Source organism: Peromyscus eremicus, chromosome 1 (genome assembly GCF_949786415.1).
Source record: "Peromyscus eremicus chromosome 1, PerEre_H2_v1, whole genome shotgun sequence".
Taxonomy (NCBI): Eukaryota; Metazoa; Chordata; class Mammalia; order Rodentia; family Cricetidae; genus Peromyscus; species Peromyscus eremicus.
In genome coordinates, this window is record NC_081416.1 from 56,069,646 (window position 1) to 56,086,530 (window position 16,885).

The following is a 16,885-nucleotide window of genomic DNA, read 5'->3' on the forward strand; positions in this document are numbered from 1 at the left end:
CAAGAACCCTACACAGGCATGAGGAAGAAGCATGAAGGAAATTGCTTGACTTTTTTTTTTTTTCTTCCACTTGGGCTCTGAGGAAGTTGAAATTTTAGTGTTTTTTGTTTTGTTTTTTTTTTTTTTGGTTTTTTGAGACAGGGTTTCTCTGTGTAGTTTTGCGCCTTTCCTGGAACTCACTTTGTAGACCAGGCTGGCCTCGAACTCACAGAGATCCGCCTGCCTCTGCCTCCCAAGTGCTGGGATTAAAGGCGTGCGCCACCACCGCCCGGCAATTTTAGTGTTTTTTGTTTGTTTTTTGTTTTGGTATTTTGAGGCAAGGTTTCACTATGTAGATCAGACTGGCTTTGAACTCACAGAAATCCAACTGCTTCTGCCTCCCCAGTGCTGAGATTAAAGGTGTGTACACCGTGCCAGGCTGGTTAAAAAAATTTTTTTGTTTGTTTTTTTGAGACAGGGTTTCTCTGTGTTGTTTTGGTGCCTGGCCTGGATCTCACTCTGTAGACCAGGCTGGCCTGAACTCACAGAGATCTATCTGCCTGGCTCTGCCTTCTGAGTGTTGGGATTAAAGGTGTGCACCACCACCGCCTGGCCTAGTTGAAATGTTTTGAGAATGAGAGTTTGTGGGGTTGACTACTCCCAAAGTTCTCATTCCATGTTGTTGAACTAATAGCTTTTGTCTTCGTTGGTGCAGATGAGGTGGCAAATGCTGTTTGTATTGTATTTCAGTATGCTAGGAAAACTAGCTCCAGAACAGAGAGGGTGGTTCCCGCCATCGTGACCAAGACTGTAAAGAGCAAGAGAAGACAGACCAGGACTGTTGCTGGTGATAGAGTGGCTCCTTATGGGAAATCTGATTTATTAAGAGTGTATTTAGTGGCATATATTGACTGAATTTTGTCACAGCATAGCCGAAGTGGTCTCAGGAAAGGACAGGCATGTGAAAAGCATAGGTACTACAGTATGAGGCCTAGGAGTTGTAAGATTCTTCACCATAATCATAAGCAGATCTCTGAAGTGGCAGGGTTCCTCCTGGAGAGCTGAATTGAGATACTGTAGAGTTGACAGCTGAGAGGTAGTGAAGTCTGGTACTCTCTCCCCTGCTTCTTTGTCCATGGTTAGATGAACTGCTTTTCTTTCATCAACATGATACATCACTTGATTGTGAAAGAGCTAAATTAGAGACCATATAAATAAAAGTTATACTAAGGATAGAGTTGTAATGCTAAAATAGTATTTTTACCCAAAGACATGCCCAAAAATTGAGGTGCAATGAATAAGGTAGGGTGCAGAATCAAGAAGCCTTATGTTCTAGATTTTATTTCTCTATACATGACACAAACCTTTTCTCACAGATCGGTTTCCCAAGTGACAATACAAGGATTTTGTGTTCTGAAATCAGCATTCTATGGCCTGGGCGTGAGTTCAGTTGCTGATCTTGGCAGTCTGGATCACAAGGCTCTAAGAAAATGACCCCCTTAAGCAGCAGTGACCTGGGTTCTCTCAGGTTTTCCTTGTTACTTCAGAAGGTTTAGAAAAAGGGAAGCACTACTATTTCTTTTCTGGGCATTTTGCAGAAGCGGAAAATAGAAGAGAGTGATGAAGAAGCTGTTCAAGCCAAAGTCCTACGGCCCCTGAGGAGCTGCGAGGAGCCCCTCACACCCCCGCCTCACTCACCTACTTCCATGCTGCAGCTCATCCACGACCCGGTTTCTCCCCGGGGTATGGTGACTCGGTCATCCCCTGGGGCTGGCCCCAGTGACCACCACAGTGCCAGCCGGGATGAGCGCTTCAAACGGCGGCAGTTGCTGCGGCTGCAAGCCACAGAGCGCACCATGGTACGGGAAAAGGAGAACAATCCCAGCGGCAAAAAGGAGCTGTCTGAAGTTGAGAAAGCCAAGATCCGGGGATCGTACCTCACTGTCACGCTACAGAGGCCCACCAAAGAGCTCCACGGGACTTCCATTGTGCCCAAGCTGCAGGCCATCACAGCTTCCTCTGCCAACCTTCGCCCTAACCCCCGTGTGCTGATGCAGCACTGCCCAGCCCGAAACCCCCAGCGTGGGGATGAGGAGGGGCTGGGAGGAGAGGAGGAGGAAGAGGAGGAGGAGGAAGATGACAGTGCAGAGGAGGGGGGTGCAGCCAGGCTGAATGGCCGGGGCAGTTGGGCTCAGGATGGAGACGAAAGCTGGATGCAGCGGGAGGTCTGGATGTCTGTCTTTCGCTACCTCAGCCGCAGAGAACTTTGTGAATGTATGCGAGTGTGCAAGACGTGGTATAAATGGTGAGCAAGGATACAGGGGGTCAGGAATAAGGGCAGGGGTGTAGGTGGCAGGTCTTCTGTATGAGAGCTGCATGCACCTTGATATCTGTAAGCATGTCAGGTCTTTTAAAGAGTAAAGGGACCTAGTCTGTGGGTGCTGTTAAAGATGTAGTCCATAGCCGGGTGGTGGTGGTGCACGCCTTTAATTTCAGCACTCGGGAGGCAGAGGCAGGCGGATCTCTGTGAGTTCGAGGCCAGCCTGGTCTACAAAGTGAGTTCCAGGAAAGGCGCAAAACTACAGAGAAACCCTGTCTTGAAAAACCAAAAAAAAAAAAAAAAAAACCCAAAAAAAAAAACCAAAACATGTAGTCCATTATACCTGCAGGTGTTAGGGGAATTTGACCCTTTGCCTCCTCTCCCTGCTCTTTTTCCCTGTCTCTTTGCTGGGGAAAGGCGGATGGATTTGTATGATTCTAAAATGCAGAGTTTTAGAGGTTGTAAGCCTCTCTTCTCTCCCGTAACTTACCATGTGCTGCTTGAGAGTATGACAAGCTACATAGTGGTCCAGTGTTCATGACAGGATTGCACCAGGAGGAATGGGCAGACTCTCCAAAATGAATTTGAAGGTGCTCCAAATCTTCCGGTTCTAGTACTCTTTGGTCTCCTCGTCTGTGTTCTGCTTCCAGTTTGAATTATCCCCCAAACCTGAATCATTTACTCTTTCAACAAACAGAGCCCAGTTCTGAAGCTGAGACTTAATTATCCTTCCTAACGGACCATGTCTCCTCCAGTTGGACAGACTTAGTGGGGACAATCCCTAGAGCTAATGATTAAAGAAATTGCTGTGGGGCATTGTGAGGTTTACCATAAGGGTGTATAATTTTTATTTTGGTCACATTCTATTACTGTTCCCAAAATTTGGTGTTCTGACTAGCAGTATATATCTGGGAAATTTTTAGAGTACAGTAGTACAAAAAGAGGGTGTGGGGAAGAAAGGAAAGCAGATCCCCAAGCCTGCTGAGTCAGAGCCTCTGGGATTGCTCTAGCAGTGTATGCTGCATGTTGTGTATTTGTTTATTTAGAACACCTGCCATTGACATTTGGTGTGCCATCAATGAGATTTTGTCAGTCTAATAACTTTGCCAATACAAAGCTATTTCTTGAGTTAGAATTAATGTGTGATCTGCTCAGATTCTCTTAATTTCTTTTTGTCAAGTAAGTGGTCCTGTCAGGCTCTACTCCTTGGTTTTTCAGGCCAAGGCACACAAGGCTTCTGTTACCTACTATCTCCTTGTGCCCTGCCAGACAGGCTGAGCTCAGAGGCAAGGACTGTAACATGAAATAGAAGCCTGCATGGTGTGCTGCTGTCTGTAGACTGCAGTGGAAAGGCCTCTGCCTTCTAGAAGATGTCAAGCCAGCAGGGAAGCAGATGCCTGAGTGTGGAAGGGGCTGTCTAGACTAATAGAGAGCCTTGTTTGGCCCGAGACAGTAATAGACTCAAGGCAAGATGTGTTGTGGTGGTGCTCAGTAGCATCCTTCATCTTCTTCAGCTGCAAGTGACAAGGGAAAGGAGCAAGCCAAGGAATTCTAGGCAGCAAGAAATAAAGGGATTTGAAAATTACAAAAACTATGGAAACCTGTTATCTTGTAACCAAGTTAAGAATTAAAGTATTTTTTTTTAATTGTTTAAATGTTCCTGTACACTTTTCAACAGAAGCCATACTGTTTTAGTACAAAGGAAGGGACTATAGCATACTGTTGTGTGGACTGGCAAAACCATGCCCTGATTAACCTAGATTTGCAAAATGTCTAGTTGTTGTAAAGAATACTACAGTGTTTTCCTAACTCTGAGGCACAAAATGACAGTGATCCTTGGTTTTCTATAGGAGAAGTTAGAGAAATGGTCTTCAGGTATTCTGCCTTTACCAGAAGCCTTCTAGCAGAGTGCCTTTGACAGGAATATCAAGTTAGTTAAATTATCTTCCCTCTTACAGGTGCTGTGATAAACGACTTTGGACAAAAATTGACTTGAGTAGGTGTAAGGCCATCGTACCCCAAGCTCTCAGTGGGATCATCAAGCGGCAGCCAGTAAGCCTCGACCTTAGTTGGACTAACATCTCCAAAAAGCAGCTGACGTGGCTGGTCAACAGGCTGCCAGGTAGGTGAACAGCCAGACCTGCTACTGTCCTAGAGGACCATCAGGGAACATTAGACTATGGTCAGCACTGCTTAGAACTGATGCAGTGTGGTTTAAGGCAGTAGTCTTGTACTGTGGCTATCTTTCCAAATAACAAGAGATATCCAGGGCCACTGTGACTGCCAGTCTCTAAAGCATTGCTGGATTGGTGACTGCACTAGATGCAGAGAATGATTGGGTTGCTGCTGCCAGCTCTGCACGTTTCCTGAACATAGAAGAGGAAATTTGAGTCAGATTTTGCCTCCATCAGCCCCCTGTTAACCCTTCAGCATTTTGAGGTCCCAGAAGGACAGAAGCCACACCGCATCTGTTGCTCTAGTAGAAACTAAAACAGTTGGGTCTTTATTTTCCTTCTTTTTATGTATACGAATGTGGGTGAGTGTACATTTGTGTGTACATATGCATTAGAAGTTGATACCAGGAACCTTGAATCACTCTTTCACTTCATACATTGAGGTAGGGTCTGTCAGTCACACCCTGGAGCTTGCATAAGATATAGCTAGTCTTGATACTCAGTTTGTGGAAATCCCGTCTCCTCAGTGCTGTAATTACTAGCAGGCTGCCTTTTCCACCTGGCATTTATGTGGTTTCTGGGGATATGAATTCTGGTCTTGTTAAGTAAGTACATAAGTAAGTAAGTACATTGGTAAGTACATTTAACTGCTTAGCCATCTCCCTAATCCCACCCCAGCAATTGTTTTTTTGTTTGTTTTATTTTGAGATGGTCTCACTTTGTGCCCTTAAACTGAGAAGAGCTCACAGAGATCAGCCTGCCTATGCCTTCTAAGTGATGAGATTAAAGGCATGTACTACCACACTCAGCGCTAGCAATTAGTTATTTTATTTTGTTTTGTTTTGGGGTTTGTTTTTTCTTTCAAGACAGGGAGGGTTTCTCTGTGTAGCTCTGGCTGTTCTGGAACTCAATCTGTAGACCAGACTAGCCTTGAACTCAGAGATCTGCCTGCCTCTGCTGGGATTAAAGTGTGCACCACTGCCACCCAGTTTTCCAGCAGTTGATTTTAACACCAAAGTAAAAGCTATAACTTGGAGGCCTAGACACCATGACAAATCTTTAGACTTGGTTACTAGATTAGAACATAATCCTTCTCTCCCATTAGACTGGAGATCCATTTCTTTTGTCCAGAACAGCTGGTAACAGAAGCTTTGAATTCTCTATGTGCAGAGAATATTGTATGTCTTTTTCCATTTGTTGCAGGACTAAAAGACCTCCTCCTAGCAGGCTGTTCCTGGTCTGCAGTCTCTGCTCTCAGCACCTCCAGCTGCCCCCTTCTCAGGACACTTGATCTTCGGTGGGCAGTAGGAATTAAAGACCCTCAAATTCGGGACTTGCTGACTCCACCCACAGATAAACCAGGTATGATCTGGGCCTGCCTGACAATCTGTGTCTGTCTTTGAGGTAGCTTTCTTTTTGGATGGACCTTGAAACTGTGGAATTAAACAGAATTAAACTGTGGAAGAATAGAAGAGTACAAGGCTAAAATACAAGCAGATAACTGCCACAAACAGGAGGCAATCCATTCTATGCATTTAGTTTGGGCCCAGAGAGCATAAACCTGAGAAGGTTTGCAAGGCTTCTGGGTCAGAGTAGGACACTAAAAGCTCTTTGCACACTGGACTGTGAGAAGTTTTGGAAGGCCCACTCCACACATCACCGTGGAAGTGGGGCATACATTCTGACAATGCGCACTCCCTGTGGGAAGGGCTAAGTGTGTCCTAGCAAGCACATAGCTGCTGCCACCTTGGGGCTTTGGTAGAGAATTAAAAGTTTTGATCTAAGCTTTTTTTTCCTTTTCTTTTCAAGACAGGGTTTCACTATGTAGCCTAGCTGTCCTGGAACTCACTATGTAAACCAGGTTGGCCTTGAACTCACTGAGATCCACTTGTCTCTGCCTCCTGAGTGCTAGGATTAAAGGCATGTGCTACTACCACCTGGCATAAGTTCTTTCCTTGCCTGTGCAGGTCAGGACAATCGAAGCAAGCTCCGGAACATGACTGACTTCCGGCTGGCAGGCCTTGACATCACAGATGCCACTCTCCGACTCATCATTCGCCACATGCCCCTATTGTCTCGACTCGACCTCAGTCACTGCAGCCACCTTACAGATCAGTCCTCCAACCTACTCACTGCTGTCGGGTCTTCCACTCGATACTCCCTCACAGAACTCAATATGGCAGGTATGCTTCGGTCTTTATGCTTGGGATATTAGGTGATATCCATGCTTTCTGAACTAAACCATGCTTATTTATTGATTTACATCTGCATGGGGATAGAGAGCTGGCTCAGTGGTCCCCATCCCCCAAGTCAGGTAGCTCACAGCCACTTGTAACTCTAGCTCCTGAGGATCTGACATCTTCTAGCCTTTGAGCACCTACACACAAAAATAAATCCTTTTTGGAAATTCACAGCTAGGCATGGTGGCACACACCTTTAATCTAATCCCAGTGTTTTTGAAGCAGAGGATAGATTTCTTGAGTTTGAGGTCATCAAGGTGTACATAGTGAGACCTTGTCTCAAAAAATGGCGCACGCCTTTAATCCCAGTACTCGGGAGGCAGAGCCAGCCGGATCTCTGTGAGTTCCAGGCCCGCCTGATCTACAAAGTGAGTTCCAGGAAAGGCGCAAAGCTACACAGAGAAACCCTGTCTCGAAAAACCAAAATAAATAAATGAATGAATGAATGAATGAATGAATGAATAATAAATTTTGAAAATGTACATATGAGCCAGGTCGTGATAACACATGCCTTTAATCCCAGCACTTGGGAGGCAAAGGCAGGCAGATCTCTTGAGTTTGAGGTCATCCTGGTCTACATAGTGAACTTCAGGACAGCCAGGGCTACACAGAGAAACCTTGTCTCCAAACAAAATACATGTCTGGCCAGTTGTGGTGGCACACCCCTTTTTAAATCCCAGCACTTGGGGGGCAGATCTCTAAGTTCAAGGCCAACCAGAGCTACATAGAGAGACTATCTCAACAACAACAAAAAATTTACATCTGCAGTAGAACAAGAGACTTCTATTCCTCTTTTACCCAAAAGATGTAGGAGGCAGGTTATAAACTTAGGTGCTTGCATGTATGACTGCCATCTTCTGTAGACTGCCAATGGCCCTTGGGCTGCTCAATTGTCCATGGTACTTGGAGGAAGGCAGTGAGAGCCACAGTACATATGGCACCTCTGGTCTCTCAGCGTGTGACAAAAATGGGCTTTGATTTAGCATTTTGGAGAAGGATAGAACTGAGAAGGTGGACATCTGTGGCTGCGTGTTTATGATCTTTGTTCTCTTCGCAATGTTGCCCACAGGTTGCAATAAATTGACAGACCAGACCCTGTTCTTCCTAAGGCGAATTGCTAATGTCACCTTGATTGACCTTCGAGGATGCAAACAGATCACTAGAAAAGCCTGTGAGCACTTCATCTCAGACTTGTCCATCAACAGCCTCTACTGCCTGTCTGATGAGAAACTGATACAGAAGATTAGCTAAGACATGCTCAGCCCGGACGGAACAGGAAAATCTTCCCCTGCCTTCCCACCAAGGAGAGTCTCTCCCTGCTGCAGGCTCTGAGGCCAATGACACTCCCTTCTCTGCTCTCTTTTCTCTGAGCCCTTCTCCCACAGATGGAGCAGAGAGGATGGTGGACACCAAGGTCACTTGCCTCCTCCTCTCCCTCCCAAGGAAAAGAGAGGAGAGGTCGGTCAAGGAGAAAGCACAGGCTGTGCTGTCCCGGTGCCTGCTTGCTTGCTCATCTGCCAGCTGGGAAGCTGGGCTCACGGTTTTGGGGAATTTGTGCATCTCTCACCTGCACTGGGCCAAGAGCCCTTCCTTCTCACCCATGGTCGCCCAGCAGTGCCTGGTTCTGAGCAAACTCCAGGGAGGAAGGTGGCCTTGCCTTCCTGGCCAGGTTCTCCTCATGGTGTCCGTTGTGTGTCTCTCCTCCGTTACACTCTCCCGGCTTCTGCAGGAGGGGCCAACAGCCCTAGGAATACCAGGCCTGGCAGGTCTCAATGGTGCTGTGAGGTGTCTGAAGCTTTGCTCCATGTCTGTGCTAGCCCTTTTTTTCCCCCTGGGCTTGATGCTGTCCAACACTCATGCTCATTCACATAATATAGTCCCCATTCTACCATCCCCCCTAAACTTCTCCACTAGTCTCTGAGTTTGTTGTTGCACTTACTGGGGTTATTAAAAGCTCTTCCAAGGAGCTGGAACTGTACCCCCAGAGATGCTCCATTTCATTGCCACTCAGGCATATTCTAAGACAGGCATCATCTCCCCTCCCCACCCCAATGCCTCCCACCAACTGCCCTTTCCATGTGTTCTTTCCTGCCTGAACAGGGCTTTCCTAGAATGCGTGTCCTCCAAAGGAGCAGCCCGTTTCCTCAGGTTGGGGGAACAGAGGACTGGTTGAGTCCCCACCTGCCTCCAGGCCAGGCTCCTCTAGGCCTCTGGTTTAGCCTAGCCCTCTGAGCCCAGGCCTGTGTATAGCCTAGCAGCTCACTGACCTGGTGCCTTTTAAGGGGAGTCCTGATTGGAAGCCAGTCACCTGCCCTCTGCCTGCAGCCTTGGAAGTGTGTGTGCATGTGCCTCTGTGTGTCTGGCTGAGTGTGCTGCACTTGTGTGCAGGGAAGGAGGGGAGCATGATGCCTCCTGCTCCACCACCCTTCTTCAAGCCCCATCAGCTGCCCCCTTTTACTTTGCATTGAACGGCCTGTCCAAAGATCCTCTCTCTAGGGCAGCAGAGAGCTTTTTGCACTTTAAAAGAAAGAAAGAAAAAATGGTCGGAATTATTCTGGGTCAATATTTAGAGTGTGAGGAGATGCTCAGCAGAGGCCTGTGGCCAGAGTTTGTCAGTGATACATGCAAATTTGCACTCTGCTCCCATCTGTAGGAGATTGATAGCACAGCCTTGCCCCGCCTTCTCTTCCCCAGCTATACCCCTTCCCACTTCCCACCCCATTTCCTGTAACCCAGCCTCAGGCTTTCCTAAACTCCATCAGGAGGGGACAGAGCCCGGGCACCATGAGTCTGAAGTGTGAACCGCCCAAGGAGAGATGTTAACTGTACCCTTGCCACTGCCAAAGCAATAGAGGCAGAAGCGTCCCCTCTTTGCCACCTAGCCCAGCTTTGACCCTGGCATTAACCAGACTTTTTCCAGGAAAACTGGGTTCTGGCAAGGGGTGGCATTGTTTCTTCCAATCTGCTGATTGTCTTGGCTGCACCTAAAAAAACAGCAGTCTGCTCCCATGACCCTCTGCCATTCCATTGGTCTTCAGGACCCAGAATTCTGGGGCTGAAATGTTGAGGAAATGCCAGTGACTTATTCCAGAGTGCCTCAGTTAGGGGAACTTCTGTAAAGAACCCTGGGTGTTGAGCAAAAACCTTATTAATATTATTATTAATGACATAATTAGAAGCTTCCTGCTTTTTTTTTTTTTCTTTTTGGTTGCTCCTGTGGAAAATACTAAAATTACTAAGTTTTGTTTGTCGTCTTTTTATAAAAGGGGAGGTGGAGAGACCCCTTCAGAGCAGGGATTGTGCCGGGAGAGTGCCTCTGACCTTTGGGACAGTTCATCCACAGAAATTTCTAAGCTGGCGGCTTGTCTGGGGTTTGGAAAAAGCGAATGTTTTACCACACAGAAATTCGTCAGCTGAAAAGGGAGCTCAGGATGGCGGCAGATGGATTGATGCCCTTGCTGGGTCTTTCTTTTCCTTAGGACTGTGAGGGAGAATGGTTTTTAGAGGTGAGGGTTGGTCCTTGCAAAGGAGAGAAGTGTCTCTGGGGGCAAAGAACATGTAAGTTCATAGTCCTGCATCTACTCTTAGCTGTGGTCTTGCCAGAGCCTGGCCTCCTCAGACTGTGGGATCAGACCTCTGCCTTCATCTTTCCACATACTGGGGCAAAAAACCACAAAGGAAAGGAAGAAAATTATATATATATATATAATTATATATATATAATATAAAATCACTTGGTGATTAAAAAAAATAACTGCTCAATAAATAAAACTCCTAAAGTCACTATGTTTAAAGGGTTTGTTTTTTGGGGGGGAAAATTGTAAATATATATTTTTCTGTTGCTTATTTAGAGTCAATCTCCAATGTTGTGCTAAGATTTTTAAATTAAATGTAAGCATTAAGGGAATGAGTCTTAGGCTGCCAGCTGACACATTGGCATTATTTTGGGTCAGGGAAGGAAGGAAGCTAGTTGGACTTTGTTTTCTAAAAGTTCCCCACTTGGTTTTAGAAAGAGCAAAGATGTCTTTCTTCTGAACACTTGGGAATGGGAGATATTTGTGTAATAAAATTTTTAAAAGACAAAAAAAGAAAGAAATAGCCTCCAATGGGAAATATTTTGATTTGGTTTTCTTTTTTGTTTTTGTTTTTAAATAAAAAGACTTTAAAAACAAAAACTAACCCCTTTCTCCTTTGTATGTGTATGTCTGAAAGGATAAGTCAGAAGGTCATAAAGATGTGTTCAGCCCAGACCAGGGAGTGCTGGCCTACCACTCTGGGCAGAAACCACTGTGACACTGGTAAAAGTCAAGGTACTTACTAGCTTTCTTAATGTCAAAAGGTAGCACTTACTTCATCAAGGAAAACTGGGACTTTCTGTGTATGATTGCAGACATGTACATATACCACGGCATGCGTGTGAAGGTCAGAGGACAGCTTGGAGGAGTCTTTCTGTCACCATGTGGGTTCCAGGGCTCTAACTCAGGTTGTCAGGCTTTGTGGCATGTGCTGTTACTCACTGAGTCATCTCTCCAGCCAAAAACAAACTTTTTTTTTGGGGGGGGGTGGGGGGGTTGAGAAGATTTCTCTGTGTAACCTCCCTGGCTGTTCTGGAACTAGCTCTGTAGACCGAGCTGGCCCCAAACTCCAGAGATCCACCTGCCTCTGCCTCCTGAGTGGTGGAATTAAATGTATGTGCCACCACCACCTACCCAAAGCCAACTTTTTAATGGATGAATCAGTATTTTATGTGCTGAGGTTATCCAACATCTCCAAAAGTAAGCGGGCAGTATTGGGAACAGCTTGGACATTTCTCATCATTCAGCCCCAATAACCAAGACCAACCTCCACGTTGCTAACGCCACAGACTAGGCCCCTCCTTGAGGTTAGTGCCAACCTGAAGCCTCCAGATGGGCTGTGATTAGCATTTACCCCCACTCTCTAAATTAACCATGTGACCAGATCTGTTGCTTGGTAAGTTGAAAGCTAGTTCTCACCTCTAGACAAGCACTGCCTGCTGCCAGAAATTATCGCTGTCTTAGGAGGGTTGGATTCCTTCCTACTCATCCTGTTGCCCTAAACTGACAGCAAAGGCCTGTCTAGGTCTGCTGTATGCTCCAGAAACAGATGGGACATTGGATAAGTTGACTAGTTAAGTTTCCTGAAGATGAGCTGTTTGGGCGCTAGCAGAAAACGGAATTGTCAGTTTTTCCTCCATTATATCAAACCCTTTGTTTTGTGTTCTCATCCTAGTCCAGAGGTTCTCAACCTATGGGCTGCGATTCTTTTTTTTTTTTTTTTTTTTTTTTTTTTTTTTTTTTTGGTTTTTCGAGACAGGGTTTCTCTGTGTAGCTTTGCGCCTCTCCTGGAACTCACTTGGTAGCCCAGACTGGCCTCGAACTCACAGATTCGCCTGGCTCTGCCTCCCGAGTGCTGGGATTAAAGGCGTGCGCCACCACCGCCCGGCTCGGGCTGCGATTCTTTAGGGGTTTTGGACAACTCCTTCACAGGAGTCACCTTACGTTATGATTCATGACTAGCAAGATTACAGTTATGAAGTAGCAACAAAAACAATTGTATGTTTGGGGGTCACCACAACATGAAGACTGTGTCAAAGGGTCACAGCATTGGAAAGGTTGAGAACCACTGTGCTAGTCCAACTCAGTAGCAAGACCATTTCAGTGATTGACCCAGGTACTACTTCTACTTAAAACTTGTGTTTGAGAGATGGCTCCCTGGGTAGAGGCACCCTGCAGCTGAGCTGATGTCAATCCCTGGAGCCCCTGTAGAAGAGACTCCTGCATGTTGTCCTTTACCTTCACATACAGGCTATGCCATCTACACACCCACATATACACATTAAAAAAAAAAGTTGAAGAAACGAGACTGAGCATGCCGCCCCACCCTTTAATCCCAGCACTCTGGAGCAGAGGCAGCCTGGGCTATACAGAAACCTGTCTTGAAGAAGGAAAAAAGTATGGTGACTCATGTCTGGAACTTGGTAACTTCAGAGGCTGAGGCAGGAGGATTGATGGACATCTAAGACCACAAGCACTTTATATACATTATGACATTCCTACTCTGTCCCAGTTAAGATGGAAAATGGGCTGGGGAGATGACTCAGTGGTTAAGAGCACTGGCTGCTCTTCCAGAGGACTCGGGGTCAATTCCCAGCACCCACATGGCAGCTCACAACTATAACTCCTGTTTTAGGGTATTCACCCTCATATGGACATATATGCTGGAAAAAAATACAATGCACATGAAATATAAAAAAAGTTCAAAAAAATTCTTTAAAAAAAAAAAGAAACTTAATAATTTCTCCAAAGTGACTTGGTTAGTACAACAGAGACTGGAACATGTAAAGATATCTCAGTGGGTATACATTTTTTATACTTTTATGGTACTAGGGGGTTGTCAAACTCAGGTTTTTGCACATGCTAGGCTAGCCACATCCCCTATTTTTAAATTGATTTTGAGATGGCCTCACCTAAGTTGTTCAGGCCTTGAACTCATCACACTAGTTCAGGTTAGGCCTTGAACTTGTTATCCTGTCTTGGCCTCCTGAGTAGGTGGGATTACATAGTTGTAATGTATTCATTTGAGGGCTAGAGATAGCACAGTCGTTAAAAGTACTTGTTCTTGCTGGGCAGTGGTGGTGCATGCCTTTAATCCCAGCACTTGGGAGGCAGAGGCAGGTGGATCTTTGTGAGTTCGAGGCCAGCCTGGTCTACAGAGAGAGATCCAGGAAAGGCACAAAGCTACACAGAGAAACCCTGTCTCGGAAAAAAAAAAAAAAAAAAAAAAAGTGCTTGTTCTTCCAGAGAACCATTTGAGTTCCTCATATGCACAGGCAGCTCACAGCCATCTGTAACTCCAGTTCCAGGGCATCTGATGTCTCTGGCCTCTGAGGGCACTGCATTCATTTACTCACATGCAGATATACATACCTTACAAATAATTTAAAATAATAAAGTTTTTATTTTAGCTAGGTGGTGGTGGTACACACTTTTAATCCCAGTGCTCCAGAGGCAGAGACAGGCAGATCTCTAAGTTTGAGGCCAGCCTGGTCTACACAGCAAGTTCTAACATAGCTAGGGCTACACAGAGAACCCCTGTCTCAAAAAGTTTTTAAATTTTTTTAAATTTACTTAAGGTTTTTTGTTTTGTTTTTTGGAAACAAGGGTCTCTTTATGTAGCCCTGGCTGTAGAACTCATGTAGAACAGGCTGGTCTCAAACTCATAGAGATCCACCTGCCTCTACCACCCAAGGGCTGAGATTAAGGTTGTGCACCACTCTAATTGGCCGGTGTGTGTGTGTGTGTGTGTGTGTGTGTGTGTGTGTGTGTCCTGCATGTCTGTGTACCATGTGCATGCTTGATGTCCATGGAGGCCAAAGAAGAATCAGATCCCTGGAACTGAGTTACAGATACTGTGAGCCACCATGTGGATGCTAGAAATTAAACCCAGGTCTTCAGGAAGAGTAACCAGTGCTCTTAATTGCTGAGCCATATCCCCAACCCAATTTTTACTTTTTATTTATGTGAATATGTGCATGGATGAATGTGGGTTTGCTCATGAGTGCAGTGCCCTCAGAGGACAGAAGAAAGCATTGGATCTCCAGGAGCTGAAGTTGTGGAAGGTTGTGAGCTGTTGAATTTGGATGCTGGAAATCCAACTCTAGTCTAGTAAGAGCAGTTTGTGAGCCGTATGTGCCCTTAACCACTGAGCCATCTCTCCAGCCTAGAGCCTACTATTTGAAAAAATATATGTGTGTTTATGTATCTGTTCATTCGAGTGTATTAAAGTGTGTGGGTATGTGTATGTTCAGCTGGAAAGATGTATATGTCTGTGTGCTCTGGAGCCAGAAGAGGTCATCAGATCCCTTGGAGCTGGAATTACAGGTATTTGCAAGACTCCTGGCTTGTTAGACACTGGAATCTGAAATCAGTGCCCCATGATTGTTTTGTGCTGCAAATGCTCTTAACCAATGAGCTATCTCTCTAGCCTAGAGGCTTACTATTTTATTTGCATAGGGCCCTTCAAATGATGTAATACTTTGGTGTTGGAGGGTGGGTCCCAATTCCTCCCTGGCCAACTTTGCTAAGTGTGGCTTGGGTGCTGACTGCAACTTAACGCTTCATACCCACTGGATGCAGGGCCCTACCTCTTCCGTACATATTTCCAGGCCACAGATACAGGAGTCCAAATCAAGATGGAAAAGCCAGAGAGCACTAGGCTTGACCCTGTCCAGGTTCTGATTCAGTCACCTGCCTCTCCCTGTCCTGTCGATCCCTCTCCAGAGGCTGAAAGCAGAGATTTCTAGCTGCTGATTCCAATGAGTCAGAAGGGTGCTGGGAGACAGTAATGCACACCCTGAGAGATCCAGAAAAGGAAAAGTAACAGAAGTGGAGGGCAGAAGAGAAATGAGAGAAAAGACTTTAGAGGATGCCTGGAGAACAAGTGAGACAGAAAACTCCAACTGGCGGCCGAGTCAGCTCCCCTACCCCAGAGTTTCGCACACCATCTCAGTTAACCAATGCCGACTCAGAAAGGATAAGCAACTTGACCAAGGCACTGGACGGAATTAGTAGAAGATAGTTCTCGGATCCATCCCCCACCGCACCACAACACCACACCAAATACCAGCGAGAGGGCTAAGAGACGGTAAATCGAACGTTCACACGCCAGTTGCAAGTGTCCAGTCATAGAAGGAACCGCCACGAACACTACCCAGCTAGGTTGACTTGGAGTTCAGGAACGCATGCGCGTTGGATCTGGAAGGGCGGGGCGGGGCGGGACCAAAACTAGGGGTATAGCCCAGGTCCGGAAGATCACAGCTGGTGTCCCGGCTTCTGCAAAAACTCGAAAAGCAGGTTGGGGCTAGGGCCGGGACAGGACTGGACTGCGTGACTTTTAAGGTCCCACGGGAGGGTGCTACTCCTCAGAAGAGGGTCGTGAGAATCTACAAAGGAGCCAAGAACCTGAGTCCTGTTGGCGGGGACCTGTAATCCCAGAGTTTGGGGTAGCTGAGACAGGAGAATCTTGAGTTTGAGACCAGCCTGAACTATACATTGACTTTGTATCAAAAAAACAGGGCCTGCCAGGTTGGGGAGCTAAATTAGGTCCCTGGAACCCATGGAAATGTGGCAGGAATGAACAAACCTCACAAAGTTGTCTGCTCACCTTCACACTTGTGTTATGGCACACGCACCCACACACGTGCACATCAAGCACAGATACACAATAATAATGATAACAACAATAATAACAACAACAACAAAACAATATAAAAAGTAGAGAATGGTAGCCAGGTGGTTGTGGCACACAGCACTAGGGAGGCCGAGGCAGGCAGATCCCTGAGTTCAAGGCCAGTCTGGTCTACAGAGTGGGTTCCAGGACAGCTAGGGCTGTTACACACAGAAATCCTGCCTCGGAAAAAAAAAAAAAAATAGAGTAGAGTATGGTGACTCATGTCTGGAACTCAGTTACTTCAGAGGCTGAGGCAGGAGGATCAATGAACATCCAAGATCACCTTAGTCTATATAGCAAGTCTCCCCCTCCCCCCAGACAGGGTTTCTCTGTGTAGTTTTTGTGCCTGTCCTGGCTCTGGCTCTGTAGACCAGGCTGGCCTCGAACTTACAGAGATCCACCTGTATCTGCCTCCTGAGTGCTGGGATTAAAGGCATGTGCCACCACTGCCTGCCTGGCCAGAATTTTTTTTTAATTAGTTTGTTTATTTATTATACATACAATGTTCCACCGGCACGCATGCATGCATGCCAGAAGAGGGCAGCAGATCTCATTATGATGGCCCTTAGCCATCTCTCCAGCCCCCTCACAGCCCGATCATATGAAGGCAGGTAAGGTCCTCTCCTTTCATATAACTCTAATTTGCGTGTCAAGTTAACATAAGACCAAATAGCAGGCCACCAGTGCTAGCATGTCTTTTATCCAAGTACTACTTGGGAGGCAGAAGAAGGAGGCTATGTGAGTTTGAGGCTAGTCTGCTACATAGTAAGTTCCAGGCCAGACAGTGAAGCAACATAGTGAGGCCCTCTTTAAAAAAAAAAAAAAAAAAAAAGACGGGGGTGGGGGGATCTGGAGAGATGGCTCAGAGGTTAAGAGCACCGACTGCTCTTCCAGAGGTCCTGAGTTCAATTCCCAGCAACCAC

At 46.2% G+C, this 16,885-nt stretch overlaps 1 protein-coding gene and 1 long non-coding RNA gene across 3 annotated transcripts in view; one reads left to right on the forward strand and one right to left on the reverse strand.

Annotated features, from left to right (window-relative positions):
- The window catches only part of Kdm2a (lysine demethylase 2A), an 81,323-nt gene extending 70,431 nt beyond the window's left edge, over positions 1–10,892 (forward strand). Inside the window, exons 17-21 of the mRNA XM_059263307.1 lie at positions 1,578–2,284; positions 4,258–4,421; positions 5,677–5,835; positions 6,441–6,656; positions 7,783–10,892. Of these exons, the coding sequence (XP_059119290.1) occupies positions 1,578–2,284; positions 4,258–4,421; positions 5,677–5,835; positions 6,441–6,656; positions 7,783–7,964 (1,428 nt within the window). The 3' untranslated portion in view covers positions 7,965–10,892. The remainder of the gene's footprint in view (positions 1–1,577; positions 2,285–4,257; positions 4,422–5,676; positions 5,836–6,440; positions 6,657–7,782) is intronic.
- Positions 840–15,468, reverse strand: LOC131911333 (uncharacterized). Of its 2 annotated transcripts, XR_009379329.1 has the most exons (3): positions 15,357–15,468; positions 1,678–1,881; positions 840–1,173 (listed from the first exon to the last, which is right to left on the reverse strand). It is a non-coding gene; the product is annotated as an uncharacterized LOC131911333 (long non-coding RNA). The 2 variants fall into 2 exon arrangements; XR_009379328.1 differs by lacking the exon at positions 1,678–1,881.
- Between the last annotated feature and the right edge of the window lie 1,417 nt (positions 15,469–16,885).